This window comes from Phocoena sinus, chromosome 15 (genome assembly GCF_008692025.1).
Source record: "Phocoena sinus isolate mPhoSin1 chromosome 15, mPhoSin1.pri, whole genome shotgun sequence".
In the NCBI taxonomy this organism is placed as follows: Eukaryota; Metazoa; Chordata; class Mammalia; order Artiodactyla; family Phocoenidae; genus Phocoena; species Phocoena sinus.
The window spans coordinates 71,756,246-71,775,134 of record NC_045777.1 but is presented as its reverse complement, the minus strand read 5'-3'; the positions used below and the strand labels follow the sequence as shown (position 1 = coordinate 71,775,134).

The following is an 18,889-nucleotide window of genomic DNA, read 5'->3' as shown; positions in this document are numbered from 1 at the left end:
CAATGCAGGGGACACGGGTTCGAGCCCTGGACCGGGATGATCCCACATGCCGCGGAGCAACTAAGCCCGTGCGCCACAACTGCTGAGCCTGCGTGCGCCCTAGAGCCCGCAAGCCACAACTACTGAAGCCGGCGTACTGTGCTCCACAAGAAAAGCCAGCGCAATAAGTCCGCGCACTGCAATGAAGAGTAGCCCCTGCTCACCGCAACTAGAGAAAGCCTGCGGGCAGCAACGAAGACCCAACACAGCCAAACAAACAAAAACTTCAACTTCCATTCAAACCCAAAGTTCTTAGCTATGCAACCATGAACAAGTTACTTAACCTTTTTAAGCCAGTTTCCTCCTCTAAAAAAAAAGTAAAACTGCAGACAATAAGCAGCTGAGGGGTTTCAAAGGGACCATTCTGGAATCGGGGAGGTCATGTTAACTGAGGTATAGACTTGGTGTGGGGAAGGTGGACTCCTCCACTTCTAATTTCGGAGGTCCTCCACAGCAGAGACTTCTGTGGGGCCCTGGAAAGAGATCCGGACTGGAATTCCTTCACCATTGAACGAATACTTCTGTATGCCAACTGTTCCAGGCCTTGTTCAAAGTAAGCACTGGGGCTGCAAGTGTTAACAGGGCAAAGTTCCATCCCTCAGGGATTGTAATGGGGGAGGCCTGCTAAAACAGGTGAACAAAAACGTGTAACTTAAAGTTACAGGGTGGCGTCCCGGCTCAGCTCCAGTATCCCTCACTGAGATGGGTGGACAGGACTGAGGTCCCCAACATCCCTCGCAGCGCCAATCGGCTTAGCCCACAATCACTTCCGTCCGCTTGTTGCCGACATCCGGTTCCTTGGGCTCATTTCCATTCCCAGGCTTGAGGGGGTGGGGTAAGGGCGCGGCGTGGGAGGGGGAGTGTGTGTATGACGCCACGTCCGGCACGCGGCGGAACTAGTCTTCCTCTGCTTCCGCGGCGGGGCCGGAAGTGGAAGCGGTGGTGGCGGCGGCCCAAAGCGGAGGGAAGGAGGAAGACAGGGACCCCCGGGAGCCGGAGCCGGAGTTGCCGCGGCGGTAATAGTCTGAGACCCCTCTAGGCCACCGTCCCCAGCGCGGGCCCTTTGGGCTCGACGGGAGTTAGCGGGGGTGCTGCCCGGCCTGTGGGACGCTGGGGGCCCGGGAGCCGATGTGAGGGGAGGCGGGAGTGGGGAGGCCGGGCCAGCTCCAGAATCGAGTTGCCCCCGACCCCGACCCGGCGCCCCCTAGGGACACTCTGATCCGCGGGCTTGTCTTCGCCTTCCCCAGGAGACCCCTGTGCGGTGCGGAGGGGGCGGCGGCCCCGGCTCTGACCCGCGCCGGGGGGTGGGCCATGGCGGAGATCAGCGACCTGGACCGGCAGATCGAGCAGCTGCGGCGCTGCGAGCTCATCAAGGAGAGCGAAGTTAAGGCCCTGTGCGCTAAGGCTAGGTGAGTCCTGTGGCTCCGGGGAGGAGAGGCCTGGGGTTCCGGCCTGGGGCAAATCCAGCTGAGAACTTTGGGCCTGGCTCCTCCTGGAAGCTTTCCTGGAGGAAGCGGAATAGGGCCTCTTCTCTCGAGGAGCAGCCAGCCTGTTGGGGGAAGACAGACCTGGATGAAGTCACTTGAAGTATTAGATGATGTGTTTTCAGTGGAGTTAGTTACAGAAAGTACTTAGGAAGCTCAGGGAAACAACCCTGTCTGTCTGGGGGGGGGAACAGAGAACGTTTCTTGGAGGAACTTTGGGATAGACCTCGAAGAATAAGATGATAAAAGGGAGTGTCAGCAAGAACAGGAGTTCAAGGCAGAAAAGCTAAAGACTCTGTGGTTTACAGTGTTCTTTTAATTCCAATAACAACCCTAAAAGGTGGATGGAATTGATCCTGTCTTACAGGTGAGGACTCTCATATTCAGCAATTAAGGGATGGATCGTGAAGCCAGTTCTCCATGTCCTGTCCCTTTTCGGGCCATAATGCAAGAAAGTGGAGTTGGATCACTCTCATATTTATTGTGGGAGCCTAGGAAATAGTAGCCAATAAGCCAGAGTAGAATTAAGCAAGGTGTGGAGGGAGGCCCAACTCAGTTCTGTGGCAAGTAGGGTGATGTAGTGATTAAGAACCAGGTTCGGGAATATGATGGCACTAGGTTGGAATAAGCTCTGCCAACTTCCTCGCTGTGTTGGTGATGTTGAGGTCTCTGAGACTCCGTTTCTTCATGTGGGGATAATAGTACTCTATAAGATGGTTGGTGCTTGGGGTGTGCTTAGCATAGGCTTTGGTAAAATGTAAGTGCTGGACAAACGTTGGGTGTTACTGAAATTATTTTGTAGGAAGAGGGCAATGCTGGTACGGACAGAAGTTATTAGAGAAGGATTGTAAGAGAAGGTGGCCTTGAAAGGTGAAAATAATTTGGATGGCTGATGGGGGCAGGCCCAGTGAGGAAGGGCATTCCTAGCAGGATGAGAATAGGAGTGGAGCCCTGAGATGTGTGGGCAGCGGTGAGGAGACCAGTTACCTGCCTCCTGAGGAACTTTCCGTGGCTTCCACCATGCTGGAGAATTGTGGGGATAGTGCCAGCAGAACTACCCCACATTGATGGAACAACAGGCCCACTGTTAGCCTGGCCTTATACTGGCAAAGAACTTATATCCATTTCCTTCCCACAGCCGTCCTGTGAGGTTGGAATTATTAGGCCCATTTTACAGAACAGGAAGCTGTGACTCCTTGAAGCCTAGTGATTTGACCAAGGCCAGCCAGAGAGAAAGTGGCCGTCGGGCTCTTTGCTTGGCTTTGCCCCATACAAACCTGTAACAGCCGGACAGGTCCTGCATGGATTTGGTGAACAGGCAGGGCCTGCTTTTAAATGCTCATCTGTGGCTCGTCATGTATTCAGTCTTCATTGCTCTTTGCAGCCCTGTGGAATAGGCAGGGCATGGGGTGAGTTTTTCACAGAGAGGACACTGAGCCTCAGAGAAGATAATGTCTTGCCCCTGGTCTCACAGCTGATGGGCGGGGAGCCTGGTTTTGGATCCAGGTCTTTGACTCCACGCTCACTGACAGCCAGGCAGACAGACATTTAGACTCTGTGAGAGGCAGCAGGGGGCTACTGAAGGGTGGAAGGGTCCTGCCCAGCTCCTAAGATGGAGCTTGGAGGTATTAGGCTCAGGCCTGAGGTGGCCATTGTTATCCCAGGCCCAATCTAGAGGAGGACCAACTCTATCACCTGGCCATGGCCTCCTGAGGACCCACCAGGGGCCCAGGCTGAGGCTGGTCGTGTCAGGAGCTTTTGCTTGCTCAGAGGGTATGGAGGCTCAAAACCTTGGAACTACAGAGGCCTGGGAGCTGAATTTGCTCTTGTGAAAAACATCAGCACATTAGAACGGCCGAGGGTTTTGAATCGGGGGTGGTCTTCGGTATGAAGTATAGCCTTGTCACCTATAAACAGTGTGACCCTGGTCAAGTCACTCTACATCTCCAAGTCTTTGAAATCCTTACGGAGCCTGCATGAGATTCTTCATATCCAGGGTCAGGGTCTGGCGCTTTGGTCGGCAGTGTTCGTTGTGGAAGTGAAGGTGAGCAGGTGTGAGCCCTGCGAGGGCTGGTGATGTGCTGCAGGTAACAGAGCTGGGGCCTGGTTCCCACGCTGTGCTGAGGCCTTGCTGGCACTGAGGTAGGTTGCAACCCAGAGTCTGTGGAAGGGGCTGGTATAAAGTCTCAGGAAATTGGGTCCCTGAGGTTCCAATTCAGCCACTCTCCAGCTTTGTGACCTCGATTCTGCCCCTTTTTTCTCTAAAGCCTCAGTTCCTTTGTCAGATGAGGATGGAAAGAACCTCCCGAGTCAGTTGGAAAGGTCCTAATGAGCAGTCACGTGGCGGATGTTTGGCACAAGACGCAGTACAGGTGGGAGAGCCTTGCTGCTGTTTGGCCCCTTGGGCCACCGCCAGTGCCTCCTGCCACTCCTGGAAACCGAGGCACACCTCCCTGGAGCCACCTTAGTTGTACAGAGCACCCTAAGCCCAGGGAACTCCTGGTCTTGTGGGAGGGAACTGGCAGAGAGAGAGGGCTGAGCAAGTGCCTCCCACGTCAGACTAGCTTGGTAAGGGCCACACTCTGGAGCAGGCTGCCTAGGTTCAGTTTCTGCCTGTGTGACGGGCCGCTTTCTTCATCTGAGCCATAGGAGTCATCACAGTGCCTGCCTTCGAGGGTGGTGGTTTGATTACCTGCCTCATCTGTGCAGAGCTCTTACTACCGTCCTGGCACGTGGTATGAACTGAAGTGTTCACGGCTGCTGTGATCATCAAGGACAAAATCTAGAAACACGGCACTACTTACTATTAGGTGTCTGTAACGGACAAAGCAATTTCATGTCAAGCTCACTCAGGTAGAAGTTGACTGCACTGCAAGGAGAAAGGGAGGACAAAGTCCTCACTTCCTCTAAATAAATAATAGAAAAGCATCAACAGCATATCACTTTGAAGGTGCCTCCGACGGCCGGCCTGCCCAGGGCACCACCCCTATGACTTGGGACAGTCCGGGAGGAGGCCCCTGTGGTGGGGAGAGAAGGGCTGTAAGAGCTCAGCCAAGGGCACGGTCTCTGAGCAGAGGGCCCTGTGGAGAGGAGGAGGAGGACATCTGTTTTCTGGGAGTAAGCGCTGGCTGTGTGAAAGGGAGCAGCATGGAGGGTCAAGGTCGGGAAAGTCCCAGACTCCTTGCAAAGGCTGAACAAGAGCTTGGGCTTTGGCCTGTTGGCAGCAGGGAGCCACACACAGAAGGGTCTCGAGCAGTGGGGCCGTGGTCAGGCTATCCTGGGGAAATTGCACACCTCCGACCTGCCCCCTAGAGGTTCAAGGACAGCCTCATATCCTCCCCTACCCCGCAGAAAAGGTCAGGAATAGGGTTGGGCTGGCTCGGCTTTGGTGACCCTGGTCTTCTCCTGTCTCCAGAGAGATCTTGGTGGAGGAGAGCAACGTGCAGAGGGTGGACTCGCCAGTCACAGTGAGTACCCGCTGTCCCTCCACAGCCTGGCTTGGTCTTTTAGGCACGTGGTCATTCCCGTTAATCTTGTGGGCTCTGAGGTCTACCCCTCATCCCTGAGAGCCCCATCTTCAGGGGAGCTTTGCTAGAAGAATTGGCTGTTATGGGCAGGGTCTTTGGAGTCGTTGGAGGGATGCTCTTGACCAGGGCAGAAGAACTCAGTTTGGTGAGTGATGACTCCATGTGTTCCTATGTGTTATTAGTGACTTTATTCTGGGTGCCTGGTGGGGAGTAGGGAGAGGAGGGGGCCAGGTCCTCTGGGAGCTGCAGGTCTAGCTGGAAAGAATTGGCTCTAGCTCTTACCCCCAGAATAGTTGGCACTCAGTGCGGGATGGGGGGATTGGAGTAGGAGAGTAGATTTTTGGCCCTGAGAAGCAGAGGCTTAGCCGAGAGAGATAAGGATCTTCTCAAGCAGTGGGTGTTTTGAAGGATAGCCCCTGGTAGCAGAGGCTTTCGGACTGTTGAGTTTCGACCTGCTTTCTCACTTCCAGGTATGCGGTGACATCCATGGACAATTCTATGACCTCAAGGAGCTGTTCAGAGTGAGTGTGGGGAAACAATGGGAAAGGTGACCTGGGGGATGACTGGAAGACCTCTTTAACTGAGAGTGGAAACTTTCGAGTTTGGTGAGTGGAGTGGAGGCCAGAGGCCCCTAGTCAGGTGGGCCCATTGTGAAAGAAGGGCCTCGACTTGACTGGAAATGGGCCACCACAGTGGGTCGGGGACAGTTTAGGACCAAGCAGAACCTTCTTCCTCCCTCCCCAGGTGGGAGGCGATGTCCCTGAGACTAACTACCTCTTCATGGGGGACTTTGTGGATCGTGGTTTCTACAGTGTCGAAACGTTCCTCCTGCTGCTGGCACTTAAGGTGGGACCCCCCGACTTCTGGACCCCAGACCTGGGCCACCTCAGGCCTGACCTGTCTGCATCCTTTCTGCCCTCATCTCCTGCCCATCCACCCCCAACTCTTGAGCTGTGCTGCTGGTGACGGACACATTCTGCTTGGGTGGTCAGAGAAGCTTTCCTTGACTTGGGGACATCTGATTGGGCCCCGGGAGGATGAGGTCAGAGGGACGGCATTGTAGGGGAGGAAATAGAGGCTCATCCAGTTCAGGAAGTGGCAAGGAGTTGAGTTCAGCTGGGTGCATTATCCATTGGGGGAGAGAGGCTGTAAGGGACCAGATGACAAAGTGCTCTGAGTGTCTCGCTAAGGGCTTGGTCTGTACCTGGTGGATGAAGGAGGGGCCATTAGGTTTGTAGTTGATGTGAGGGGGGCAGGAGGTGGGAGAGGATTCAGCTTTGCATCCTCTGGAGGAGGGACTGGGAGTGTGTGAGGTGGATGTAACACAGTTCAGGCAGAGGTGACATGAATCTGGGCCACGGCAGTAGTGATGAGGATGGAGCGGGGCTGGCAGATGTGAGGACATCTAGGAGCATGAGACAGAGCCTCGACCCCAGGCCTGGCATGGTGCCTACCTCCAGGTTCGCTATCCTGACCGCATCACCCTGATCCGGGGCAACCACGAAAGCCGTCAGATCACCCAGGTCTACGGCTTTTATGACGAGTGTCTGCGCAAGTACGGCTCGGTGACCGTGTGGCGCTACTGCACTGAGATCTTTGACTACCTCAGCCTGTCGGCCATCATCGATGGCAAGGTAGGCCCGCCACACAGCTCCCGGGGATGGGAGAGATGGAAGAGGCGCTGGGCCTCAGCCTCCCTTCCCACCTGTCTCGCTCTCCCCTGTAGATCTTCTGTGTGCACGGGGGCCTTTCCCCCTCCATCCAGACACTGGACCAGATCCGGACAATTGACCGAAAGCAAGAGGTGCCTCATGACGGGCCCATGTGTGACCTGCTCTGGTCCGACCCTGAAGGTGAGGGCAGGAGCTCTACTCCTAGTTTAGTGGGTGACTGAGGGGGTCCTGTGGTTAAAGCAGGTGCCTTGAAGGGACAGCCCGAGCCGGTGAGTTTGGGGCAGAGCAGAGCGGGGCTGGTCCTCACTGGCGTCCGTGCTTGATGGCCAACTGGCTGGCACCCTTGAGGAGGAGGAGAACATGGGGAGCTGGGTGCTTTGAGCTGGGGGATTGGTGGGGATGATTGTCATTGCTCAGGGGCTTGTTGAGGACAAAATCATCGGCTCCCTGAATGTGAAGGGGCTTCCGCAGAGGTCAGACTCCCAGAATGGTAGCCCCCTGAGGACCCCCCACTTTGTGGGCCTCCTCAGCTAGTATGGAGCAGAGCCGGGATGAAAGCCAAGCCTCCTCATCCCCGTCTAGGGCTCTTGTGCTGTAACAGCAGCCCCTCGCTGCCCTGTTACTACCTCCCCGCCGGCTGGGCAGCCCGGGGTCACAGGTGCTGTCCTGGTGTGGTTACCGTCAGCACCTCCTTTCGCTCTTGTGTGTACCTGTTTGGACAGTAAATTACATGGTCACCCTGATGGTGAGGTGGCTCAACTATCAGGAAATTCTTTCTTCTTTGGAGCTTATCTGCTTCAGCATTTGCTGTCCTGCCCCCAGGCTCCCTCAACGCATTTGGGCCCTGTGCTCCTGCTGCACAGGCCTAACTGGGGGAGGGACAGGGCACTCTCCTGCAAAGGGCCGCGGATAGCCACTGATGCCCTGAAGACACCCTCTCGGCATCCCTACCCTCATCTGCCTCAGACACAACAGGCTGGGGCGTGAGCCCCCGTGGGGCTGGCTACCTATTTGGCAGTGACGTGGTGGCCCAGTTCAATGCAGCCAACGACATTGACATGATCTGCCGCGCCCACCAACTGGTGATGGAAGGTTACAAGTGGCACTTCAACGAGACTGTACTCACTGTGTGGTCGGCACCCAACTACTGCTACCGGTGAGCTGCCTGGGCTGGGAGGTCGAGGGGGGGATCTAGGCTGACCCGACCCGCTCCTTTAACACTGCTGCCCTCCGACTTCCAGCTGTGGGAATGTGGCAGCCATCTTGGAGCTGGACGAGCATCTCCAGAAAGATTTCATCATCTTTGAGGCCGCTCCCCAAGAGACACGGGGCATCCCCTCCAAAAAGCCCGTGGCTGACTACTTCCTGTGACCCCTTTGGCCCCTGCCCCCTCCAGCCCCTCTGGCCCCTGGACCACTGTGACTCTGCCCTCTTCAGACGAAGGCTGGGGGGCTGTCCCCGGCTATGGTGTCCCCCCAAAAGAGGGCACTTCGCGGGTGAGGACTTTTCTGGAGAGGCTTGGAGCCTTGGCTCCATGTTCCTCCTCCTGTGTCTCCCCACTTGAACCGTGAAGTTTCCAATAATTTTTTTTCTTTTTTTTCTTTTTTTTTGTTTGTTTTTAGATAAAAATTTTGAGAAGAAAAAAAAAAAAAAAGAAAAAATCTAATAAAAGAAGAAAAATGGTCTTTGGGTTTGTGTCAGAATTGATTGGGGATGAGCAGTGGTGCCAGTGCAGCCTGGTAGACGTCAGGACATTGACTGCCCTGGAACCCCAGTCCTGCCAGCAAGGTGTGGCTCAGGCCAGTCAACTTGCCCAGAGCATCCTGGTCTCCATCCAGTGACAGTGACCGCTCCCGAGGGCTTCCTGAGTGCTAGGTAGAGGGGCGGGTTCTCAGGCAGCCCTACTTAATTCTCAGAACATTGAGTGTCAAGACACTGATTCCCCCGTTTTCCTGAAGAGGAAACAGGCCCAGAGTGTTGATTTACACGCACAAGGTCAAGCAGCTGGAAATGACAAGTCTAGACTGGGGCCTGGGTCTCCTCACAGAACCTGTGCTCACACAGCCCCACTCGGGCCGAACACCATCAGCCCAATGTTTCCAGAACACTGATGTCTTCTGAGTTTTATTAACAAAAGATACTCTAGTCCTGAGAAGAGACCGGCGTGGCTTGCACTGGGGCGAGGGGGTAGAATTTGCCGGGCCCAAGGGTGAGGCTGGGAGGTGGGAGTGCTGGTCCCAGGTCCCATTTGGCCAGGCAGAGCCTCCCTCCATTCACACTGAGGTGAGAGCCGGGAAGGGGAAGCTGGCCCCAGCTGGACTCCCAGCGGCTTAGCCAGAGCTTTGAAGCCAGAGGGGGGTAGGAGTGAAATCAAAGTGTGAAGTGGGGTGGGGGAGGCCCGAGGCAGCCATTTGGCTTGGGGGATGGGGCCAGTGGAAGTGAGGGGGCAACAGGCCTGGGGGAGGGGAACTGGAGGTTTGTGATGGAAGATGGGGAGGGAGGCAGAGGGGCTTAGCAAAGGCTCAGTACATTGGTTTGGAGCCCACATCCAGGTAAGCCCCAGGCCCAGGGTAGGGCAGAGGGAAGGGGCCGCCTTGGAGGAAGTGCGAGGCAAAGGACGCTGGGGGTGCCGCTGCTGGGTATCCTGAGCCTGGTGGCCCGGGCTGCAGCTCCAGGAAGGCAGCTGAGTAGGGGGCTGGGCGCCCAGAGTCTGGAGCCTCAGGGAAGCTGGGGTTCCTGAAGTGCAGAGGGGAATCAGAACAGGTGAGAGGGATCCCCAGCCTGGAAGAGCCCAGCCCGGAAGAGCCCAGCCCTGTGCCCTTGTCCCACTCACCTGGTCGGAAGGTGACCAGGGGCCCCGTGGAAAGCTGCAGGGTGCAGAAGGTAGGCCTCAGCACTGGGGCCACCACAGGGAGGAGCTGGGGCCGGGGCAGCTTCCCCGGGCGCTGGGGCCTGCTCTGGATCTGACTCACGAGCGTCCCCACCCAGTGTGGAATCACAGGGACCACCCGGTGCATCTGGAGAGACAGAAGGGACAGTGTGGGCTAAGGAGGATCAGCATCTCAGGCCTGGCCCCATCACCACTGGGCCTACACTCACCTCCACTCCCATAGGTCGCTGTGGCTACTGGCTCTGGGCCCCGCAGTTTCCTCTTCACACGGGCGTCTCGCTCCCTGGGGAACAGTGATGATGATGATTGATGATGATGACGATGACGATGATGATAATGGTGATGGTGATGATGGTAATAAGAGCACTTACCAGGTGCCAGGCATTTCACCCAGGGACCCTATCAGGTAGGTGCCACTTTATACCCATTTTACAGAAGAAATGGAAGGCCAGAGAATTAAATGACTAGGAAATAGCAGAGCTGGGATTTATTCCCCACTTACAACTTTCTAATGGTTTCCTATTGCATTTAGAATCCATGGAGACTCCTTCCCAAGCAACAAGGCCAGGGCACGGTCTGATCCCAGCTCATGCCACCTTGTTCACTCTGCCCATCTCCACTAGCTGCCTTTCAGCCACACTCTGGAATCCCCGTCTGTCCCCTCTTCACCTGCTTTACTCCTCCTTGTCTCAGTTCAAGCATAACTTCCTCAAAGGAGCCCTCCTGACTTGCCACGGCACCACACGCCCTCCCTGATAACCTTTGTCGAGAGTGATACTGTTACATTTGTTAGGGTGATCCTTGAATTAATATCTATCTCTTCTGCCTGATTCTAAGTGTCTTGAGGGCAAGGGCCAGCTCTGAAGGGGTTAGTTAGAAGCCAGTGTCCTAACGAATGAAACCTTTACAGCCCACCATAACCTGGCTACCCATCACCTCTCTCACTCCACACCCACCGTACCGCAGGCACGCTCCCACCTCAGGGCCCTGGCATGTTCCCAGATATCCACCTGGCTCCCTCCCGTACTTCCTCCGAGTCTTTTCTCAAATGTCCACTTCGTGAGGCATTTCCAGGCCTCTTATCTAATAAATACCTCTCTCCAGTCCTTCTGATCCTCGCTTGCTTTCTTTTCTCCTTAGAACTTACTCCTAACATATTATATATTTATTTCTCTTGTCTACTCTGCCCACTAGAGTATCATCAGTTCCATGAGGGCAGGGGCTTTGGTTTGTTCACTATTGCATCCTCACTGCCTAGAACTGTGCCTGGCACATAAGCTGGTGCTAAATAAGTATTTGTCAAATCAGTGAGTGAATACATGCTTTTACTTACATTGTGTTCCTGGCATCCAGCACAGTGCCTGGCACACAGTGGACGATTAATAAACATTCGATGAATGAACGAGTGAATGAATGAATGAATGATGCCCACCTCTTACAGTTTCTGCCATTCTCCCGGAAGCCCTTGGCAAAGGGGTTGGCTGCGATCTTCAGTTGAGTGATCTGGGGGTGCACATCCAGAGTCAAAACTCCCACAGCCTGGGCAGGGCACAGCCACCCCCTCAAGCAGGATCACTCACCCGTGGGTTCTGGTAGGCTGTCACGGAGATGAACATGGTCTCGGGGAAGCGGAAGGAGGCAACGCCCCCCCAGTGCTGGCTGCAAAGCTGGGCGGCCCGCACCAGGTGTATGCGGGGCTGATACTTATGCATGGAGTGCAAGATCAGCTGGGAGGGAAGAAACAGGAGTGACCCCCTACCCTGGTCCCACCCCCAACCCTTATCCGGGGGTCCCAGCCTGGGCCTCACGTGGCCATGGGGGTCCAGCGTGCTGTTGGTGAGCTTGACACGATGGAAAGACACAGGCTGCCGCATCCAGTGGGCACCGGTGGCAGGAGAGTCAGGATGAATGTAAACGCGGTCAGGCAGGCGGGGCTCTGCCTTGCCGCTGGGCTCCCAGCGCCGGCCCTGCCAGCGGTAGCGAGCCCCGTCCACCGGAACCACATCCAGAAGAAACAGGTAGCGGGCCTCGGGGTCCAGGCCAGTGACTGATACTCGGCAAGCAGGGAACATGCGCCTGCACAGGGGAAGAGATGGGAGAGGCCTGGAGCTACCCAGTGGCCAGCGGTGGGCACAGCACTCACAAGAAGGCATAGCCACTGGCTCACGCAGTTGTCACAGAAAATCGAGGGATGCGGAATCAGAACTTAGAGGGCAGGATCTTAGAGCTATAAGCTTGTCTCATCCCATTTTACAGATGAGAAACAGGACCAACGGGGTCAGGTGATCTGACCAGAGTCACACAGCAGGTTAGGAGCAGAGTCCGGACTCCTGACCCCTGGCCCCTCAAACTCCATTTGCAGAAGCAGGAGTGACACACTTTTCTTCTGGAAATCTTGCCAGGAGCCTTCTGCTCCCCACCCTGGTCTCCTCACTTCATCTCCAGCACCAGAATCTACAGCTGATGGACAAACTTGCTTCAGAGAAAATAAAAAGGGGACTCACCACGCTAGTGCCTGAGCTCCTGGCCTATATAAAGACTGCACACTGACCATATCCCTGCCTCCAAGGTGACCCCCTGATCCTGGCCAGACTTCCCTGATGCTGGTCAGTGGCTGGCCCTTGACCCCAGTCATAGTCTGAATGCTGACTCTAGGCACAGACTGACCCCTGATCTAGGCCACGTACTAACTCATAACCCAGCCCGACCTTCTGCCCCTGGCCCAGACTGACCTAGGACCCTTGCCATAGGTTAGTCCCCAAACCAGCCACAGACTCCACAGACTGACCCTTGACACTTGCCACAGAATGACCCCTGGTCCAGCCACAGAAGAACCCCTGACCCAGGCCACAGTCACACTCTGAACTCAGGCAGAGCTCTAGCCTCCCTAGGAATCGCCACACATAGCCCCATCACCGGGGACTCTGCCTTTCCCAAGAGACCCCCACCAGGAACACACTGGGTCTTCGGACCCTGGCCCAGACCCCTCACCTCCCAGCTTTGGTGATGATCATCTCTGTTCCCACGGAGTTGAACTCTTTCCACAACTCCCGGTTGTCCAGGCTCAGGCTGACTCCGGGGAGTGGATGAAGGCTCTCTGGGGCTGGAGGAGGCGCCTCAGTGCCCAGGGTTGGGGGCAGCGGGGGTAGAGGTGGGGGAGCGGCCAGAGTTCGGGGAGCAGCCTCAATCCCGGAGAGGAAGCAATCCAGTTTGGGAGTGTCCAGATCTGGAGATGGGAGGAGAATGAGCCAGCCGAGGGCCACAGCCTCCACCCCAGTTCCTACCCAGGAGCTGCTCCCACTGCTCACCGGGGTAGCGGTAGCCCTCTGCCAGGGCAGGCGGAAAGCTGGAATCTGCTCCGGGCTGGGGGGCCCCTAGGCGGTAGCCGGTCCCCAGGGAGGGGTACAACTCTCGTGGATGGTACATGGAGTAGTCCTGTCTGGCCTCAGGTCACGCTGCCTAGAGTGCCCCAGTGCTGAGAGATGCCCCCTTTATAGCTCACAGCTCAGCCCCTTCCAGACCCAGGATCACAGCCCCTCCCCTCTTTGGGGCCCTGGAGTTAGGCTGGGGTGGAGACCCCTGGGGCCTGGAAGGGGTCCGAGAGCGGGCCGGATACCTGGGTACCCTCCCCTCCCCCCCAGGCTTCATTAGCCCCGACCCCCTGCCCCCTCATTACATAATTAACTCCTCGGCCTGATTGATCCCCGGGGCTCGACAGGGACGCAGTTTGGCGCTTCCGGCCAGCTGGTCCCCGTTCCCACGGGGGGAGCCCCGGCTAGGGATAAGCTACTGAGGGGCGGGGCCTGGACCCTGGGGCAGACCTTGGCGCCCCAGACTTTTCTGGCAGGTGACCCCCCCCTTCACTTGGAGGATGAGACTTGGAGGGACGAAGCATGACTGGAGGGAAGGAGCAGGGCTGGAGGGACGCGACCAGAGCTTGCTGTTAATGCGGGGCACCGGGGACCTCGAGGAGTCCGCAGACGAGGCCTGAACTCTGGAGTCCTTCCCGGTTCCCATTCTGAAAAACCTCCAGCCTCGGCCAAGTCTCAAAAGTTTAAAGACGCCGACAGCTCGACGATCTCTGACCGCTGACGCCCGGGTTTCCCAGAAGGTCCCGCGTTGGGGAACCCTCGGAACTACACTTCCCAGCAGGCCCAGGGCCGAGGTTTGGCACGAAGGAGACAGGCAGGGGCCGCTGGGGCCGCTGGAAGTTGTAGTTGGGACGAGGGGGGGCGGTGAAACCCGCGGAGCAGTTGCCTCTCAGGAGAGCTGCCCCTAGGCGGCGTCAAAACGTTTAGGCTGAGAAGATGCAGATCAGCTGAGGTCAAGGCCTAGCGAGCTAGAGTGGGCGCGGGAATCTCCACCTGCAGTGAGATCCACCCCCGGTGTTAGAGAAGGTAGCTGAGCCCCAGGAGCGAAGGCTCCCAGCTTTGGCCGCCGTGCCTACCACCCCATGTTTCTGGGACTCAAAGGGAACAGGTCTATAGAGGCAGGCACCTGCATTTGCGTCCCCCCCTTCCCGGATTCCACGTGAGCCTGGGGCTGTCTCCACTCCATGGTTTTATTATGTACAAACGCTACAGAACAAGGGGAGCAGACACGTGTGGGGTAAGAGGTGCCCGGTGGGAGGAGAATTTCACAGGGCAGATGGTGCACTGGGGCCAAGAGAGAAGCACACAGGCCATATCTATAGGGCAGGCGGGGCAGGAAGGGGTTAAAAATGAGATCCAAGCCAGCCAGATCGCAGGGAGGTGCGGGGGTGTCGTCCACCTTGTCCACCTTCTGATCTCCCCCCAAGGTCACAGTGCATGCAATAAAATATATGTACAGGAGCTGGATCCTTCCTCTGCAGAGGCCCTGATGGTCCAGAGCTCCGTTCGGGTGAAGGGAAGCCAGTGGCGCCCCCTGGCGGCCAGACAGGGCTGGAGCCACATGCATCAGGAGCAGGGGTCAGTCCCAGCCATTGTCTTTGATCATGTGGTTGAGTTCAATGATGTACTTCCCCTCTTTGTACTTCTGGCTGCTCTCGAAGGCCTGTTCCTGAAAGGAGGGGAGAGGCTGTCATCCCTGGAGCTAGGGCCTTACCAAAAGGAATAGGGGTTGGGGAGTGGATATGATTGGCCTCATTTTACATATGAAGAAACTGTCAGCCAGAGAAACCAAGCCACCTGCCCACAGACACAAAGCTGGTAAATGGCAGGGCCAGGTTTCTCACTAAGAGGGGATAGACAGAACTCTCTGAATCCTAGGTACTTTTTAAGTGCTAATGTTGGCTCCAACAGAGAGGATATGGAAGGTTCTGAAAGATCCAGGGATGGACTTCCCTGGTGGCACAGTGGTTAAGAATCCGCCTGCCAATGCAGGGGACACGGGTTTGAGCCCTGGTCCGGGAAGATCCCACATGCCACGGAGCAACTAAGCCCGTGTGCCACAACTACTGAGCCTGTGCTCTAGAGTCCGCGAGCCTAGAGCCCTTGCTCCGCAACAAGTGAAGCCACCGCAACGAGGAGCCCACACACTGCAACAAAGATTAGCCCGCCCTCGCCGCAACTAGAGAAAAGCCCGTGCACAGCAACGAAGACCCAATGCAGCCAAAAATTAATTAATTAATTTAAAAAATAATCATAAATAAATAAAAGATCTAGGGACTACAAACTGGTAGCCTGAGGGCCAATTTTGGCCTATACATGTGTCTTGCTTGGCCAACAGAGAGTTTAATAAAAATAACTTTCAAAGAGTAAAATACGGGGCAGGCCATGCTCATTCCAGTTTGCCAGACTGACCCCCTCTCCAGATCTATGTTGCCCCTTTTGCAGATCCACAGCATCTGCTTGGCCCTGCAAGCACTTGAGTTTTTGATCTCTGCATCAGGCTACTTCTTTATTTTACTGAGGTCCAGAGAGGCCAAACCACCTGTCCAGAGACACAAAGCAAATCTGTGGCAGGGCCAGGGGTGAACTCAGGTCACGGTTCTGTCTCTGCCTGGGGCATCCACCTCACAGAGGCACCACAGCTCCAAAAGATGCCTGAGGATTCCTGTCACTTGCAGTTTCCCAAGAGCATCTTCTTTTGCTGCATCTAATCTGATCCCCGTAACAATTTTGGGTGCCAGGTGGTGGCTTTATCCTCCACTGCCAGATAAGGAAATGATGCTCAGGGTGGTGAAATCAGACCCTGAACAACAGCAGTGGCAATGAGGGCAGTGGAAAAGGAGGCTCATGGACCCAAGCTCCATGTTGCTGTGGGGTCTTGGGCAACTACTCTGATCCTCTGAATGGCAACAGAAGCTGGGGGTCAATGGTTTGGCGTTAAAAAAAAAAAAAAGACAAAACGAGGATTCTGGTCCCTATTCTGTTACTTACCAGCTGTGTGACCTTGGGGAAGTTACCTAACATCTCTGGGCCTTCCTTTCTTCTTCTGTAAAGTGGAGATAATAACAGACTACCTACAGGATTGCTGTAATGAGTGAATGAGATAAGATATGCCAAGTACATAACAGTGCCTGGCACATAAGCATTCAATAAATGGTAATTCTCATTATATATCCTCATCTCTAAAATGAGAATGTTTGTGCCTGTAAGGAGAAGGATGAGTTAAGAGAAAAATTCTAAAAGCCCTTGCAGGATGTGAGAGAAGAGAACATGGTCTGGGGATGAAAAGACAGTTTGACTTGGGTGAACTGGGCCTATAAAACCTGAAAGACTACCACATGACTGCTGTGAGGAGGAAGTGATATGAGGTCAGGTCAAAGGCTACCCTGGGGTCAGAGGTCACTGACTCACATATTTCCAGCCCAAAGTGGTCTTGCAGTTTTCGCAGTGGATGTCAGCAACAGCATGGAGGCCTGTCAGCAGCACCCGCTCCTCGGCTGGCCCGCAGCCCACGTTCACCCTGTGGGGACACGGGGGCAGTCCCAGGGAGGGTCCCCACCATCACAAAGCCCGCCTCTAGCTTGTATCCTACTGTGTCTGTCCTTAGCATCCAAAAGAAAGGCGATCAAAGCTTCCTGCCCAAACCAGGGGACTCTGAGAGTCTCAGTATGATGCCAGGGGTCACAAGTCACAACAGAGGTCAGGGAAAGAAAGGGAGATTGAATACTCACACAGAGTTGAAGAGGTAGGCACGCCCCTGACTACCCTGGAAGGACTAAAGGGTGGGAGGGAAAAAGGAGAGGATGTCAGGGCTCTTGGTGGGGAGCTGCCAGGCAGCCCCTCTAGCCTCCCAGTCCAGCCCCAGCTGTGACCTGGTTACCTTGGAGATGAGGTCGTCGTGGTTGGCCAGGTGAGCACGGCAGTGGGCACAGCTATACCTCCGGTGACAATCATCCAAGTAGGCCTGAAACGTCTTGGGCTTTGAAATCCGCACCATGGCGGGGGCCAGGGGCAGTGGCCCCACGCGGGGAGCGGCCCACGGGGAGCAGAGGGAGCCCAGTGCCTGCAGCGGAGGGAGTGGGCTGTCAGGACCCGGGCCACAGACATGCAGGCATGCCCTGGACCACGGGGACTCTCTCTGTCACACTTGGCTGCTTTCTCCTCTCCCCAGAGCCAGCAGCCTCTCCAGGGGCCAGAGCTATCTGAGTTTTGACTCACTGAGGAGTGCTCAAGTTGCATCAATGGGGAAACTGAGGCTAGGAGGAGCCCAAGATGAGTCACCCACCTACTTTCAGCCTCACCCCCGCTGACCTGGCAACTGAAGCTGGAGGAAGGGGCTCTAGAGTGGATGAGCTGTCAGTTCTCCGTTTAGGGGGAACATGGAGGGGGTTAGAAATTGTATGGTCCTTAAGACCTCAGCTGAACTGCCGGAGGTGGGGACGACTTCACTTGAGGCACAGGGAGTTCACCTGGGGAGAGGATGCCTCACCCTCCTGGAGAAGGCAGGAGGCCTCAGTGAAGGTGGAGGGTCACCTAGGAGGGGACGGGCTCTTAACTGGGGGCGCTGAGGCCTTGTTTATGCCGAGGGGATCTTACCTGCATCGCGGAGCCTTACCTGAGACCCTGGGGCTCACCTGGGGCGCGGGGACGAGGGGCGGGCGCCGGGAGGGGGAAGGGGGCAGTGCTCGCCGCGGGAGCGCAGGGCGACGCGCAACCCTGACTTTGCGGGCCTCACCTCGCCTGGGCGCGCGGGGGTCCAGTCCGCCGGGGTGGCCTGGCCTGCGAGTGGGGGGCGCTCCTGGTGGGCGCCGTCCCCCCCCCACCCCGGCCCGGGTTCGCAGCCTCCGCGACTTGTTTACACCGAGACCAGCTGCTGCCGCCGCTGCGGCGGGAGGGGGAGGGGGACAGCCTCTGGTCCCGGCGGCCGCTGTGGCCAATCGGCGTGCAGTATGCAAATGAGGGGGCGCGTCACACAGCGGCCAGCGCAGGCCTGGGCTGCCCTTCCCCCCCTGCTCCTGGCTCAGGCCGGCCCGGAAATGCGGCTGCGGCCCGAAACCCAGGCGGCTGGCCCCACGGCCGGGGCCTGGTAGCCCCCTTTTCCTCCCGCGGTCCTCGAAGGGACGAGAATCTGAGGTACCTGACCTGACGTAGGGTTAGGAAGGAGATGGTGTCTGGACGCACGACCCCAGGAAATAATAGTCATAATTATCTGCGTTTACCCACCGCCCGTGCCCCACTCCCTTAATCCCCACAGCAGTCCTAGGAGGTAGCTTCTGCTATTGTCCCCATTTTACCGGGAAACTGAGGTCCACAGAGGTCTAGCAGCTCTCCAAAGCTTATCCAGCTGATAAGAGGTAAAGCTGAGATTCTCACTTTGGCCCGATTCCATGGTTCGTGCCACAGCACCAGGCCCAGGTTCTTGGATGGGAAGAGCTAAAGGTATCCATCCGTGTTAGAACCCTGGGAGCCAGAGCCTCAGAACAAGCCGATTCCTACTGTTGTGCATCACCTCCTCCTGGCAGTCTCCTGATGTCCTGCCCATCCAGGCTGGGTTAGGCGTCTTTCCCTCTCACCTCTGAACTGGGTTGAAAATGACAATGTCCATTTAAACACGTGCCTGCCATGCTAGGCTTGTCTTGTTCCCTGCACTGGCCCCAGTACCCAGCCTGGCCTATCGTTAATAACTTCTTTGTTTAATATGTGATTCATTAAATGAATAAGGTAGTAGGGCTAACGAGGGTTGAGGAATTCGAGAAGCTTCTGGAGTGGGACACCTGGTAATGGAAGGTTGGAATGGCTGAGGTAGCAGATGGGCCAGCCATGCCCATCCTCTGAAGCCAGGTGATGTGGCTTACAGGGGCAAGGCAAGTCTCTTGCTGTGTGCTTGGGGCTCTTAATGTCCTCA

The 18,889-nt window shown here is 56.2% G+C and overlaps 3 protein-coding genes across 9 annotated transcripts; 1 reads left to right on the top strand and 2 right to left on the bottom strand.

Moving 5' to 3' along the window:
- Positions 1-909: 909 nt before the first annotated feature.
- PPP4C (protein phosphatase 4 catalytic subunit) lies at positions 910-8,407 on the top strand. Of its 4 annotated transcripts, none has more exons than XM_032606384.1 (9): positions 910-1,055; positions 1,287-1,448; positions 4,939-4,990; positions 5,521-5,571; positions 5,795-5,896; positions 6,511-6,684; positions 6,777-6,903; positions 7,690-7,879; positions 7,965-8,361. In XM_032606384.1, the coding sequence occupies exons 2-9, from the start codon at positions 1,351-1,353 to the stop codon at positions 8,092-8,094; spliced, it is 924 nt and encodes a 307-aa protein (XP_032462275.1). In that variant the 5' UTR covers positions 910-1,055; positions 1,287-1,350; the 3' UTR covers positions 8,095-8,361. The 4 variants fall into 4 exon arrangements, with proteins under 4 accessions (XP_032462275.1, XP_032462279.1, XP_032462277.1 ...); XM_032606386.1 differs by lacking the exon at positions 910-1,055 and adding an exon at positions 3,791-3,895 and having other exon boundaries at positions 1,313-1,448; positions 7,965-8,407; XM_032606388.1 differs by lacking the exon at positions 5,795-5,896 and having other exon boundaries at positions 7,965-8,407.
- Positions 8,408-8,819: 412 nt separating this feature from the next.
- Positions 8,820-14,106, bottom strand: TBX6 (T-box transcription factor 6). Of its 4 annotated transcripts, none has more exons than XM_032606575.1 (8): positions 12,922-13,226; positions 12,605-12,839; positions 11,422-11,689; positions 11,194-11,340; positions 11,046-11,116; positions 9,823-9,896; positions 9,557-9,740; positions 8,820-9,459 (listed from the first exon to the last, which is right to left on the bottom strand). In XM_032606575.1, exons 1-8 carry the CDS (start codon positions 13,037-13,039, stop codon positions 9,246-9,248), a joined length of 1,311 nt encoding a protein of 436 aa, XP_032462466.1. In that variant the 5' UTR covers positions 13,040-13,226; the 3' UTR covers positions 8,820-9,245. The 4 variants fall into 4 exon arrangements, with proteins under 4 accessions (XP_032462466.1, XP_032462463.1, XP_032462464.1 ...); XM_032606572.1 differs by adding an exon at positions 13,545-14,106 and having other exon boundaries at positions 8,847-9,459; positions 11,194-11,689; positions 12,922-13,072; XM_032606573.1 differs by adding an exon at positions 13,578-13,605 and having other exon boundaries at positions 8,847-9,459; positions 11,194-11,689; positions 12,922-13,088.
- Positions 14,107-14,155: 49 nt separating this feature from the next.
- Positions 14,156-17,106, bottom strand: YPEL3 (yippee like 3). The gene is given in 5 exon segments (XM_032606576.1): positions 14,156-14,653; positions 16,396-16,504; positions 16,716-16,759; positions 16,865-17,061; positions 17,064-17,106. Coding segments are annotated over 5 exon segments (468 nt in total). The 5' UTR covers positions 17,092-17,106; the 3' UTR covers positions 14,156-14,563.
- Between the last annotated feature and the right edge of the window lie 1,783 nt (positions 17,107-18,889).

Excerpts from the sequence above, each read along its gene's own strand:
- PPP4C (XM_032606384.1), top strand. The coding sequence starts at position 1,351 with ATGGCGGAGATCAGCGACCTGGACCGGCAGATCGAGCAGCTGCGGCGC. Across the intron at positions 5,897-6,510 it reads TCCTGCTGCTGGCACTTAAG|GTTCGCTATCCTGACCGCAT; the intron begins GTGGGACCCCCC and ends GCCTACCTCCAG. Across the intron at positions 6,904-7,689 it reads GCTCTGGTCCGACCCTGAAG|ACACAACAGGCTGGGGCGTG; the intron begins GTGAGGGCAGGA and ends CATCTGCCTCAG.
- TBX6 (XM_032606572.1), bottom strand. The coding sequence starts at position 13,039 with ATGTACCATCCACGAGAGTTGTACCCCTCCCTGGGGACCGGCTACCGC. Across the intron at positions 9,897-11,045 it reads AATGGCAGAAACTGTAAGAG|GGAGCGAGACGCCCGTGTGA; the intron begins GTGGGCATCATT and ends ACTGTTCCCCAG. Across the intron at positions 9,741-9,822 it reads AGCGACCTATGGGAGTGGAG|ATGCACCGGGTGGTCCCTGT; the intron begins GTGAGTGTAGGC and ends CTGTCTCTCCAG.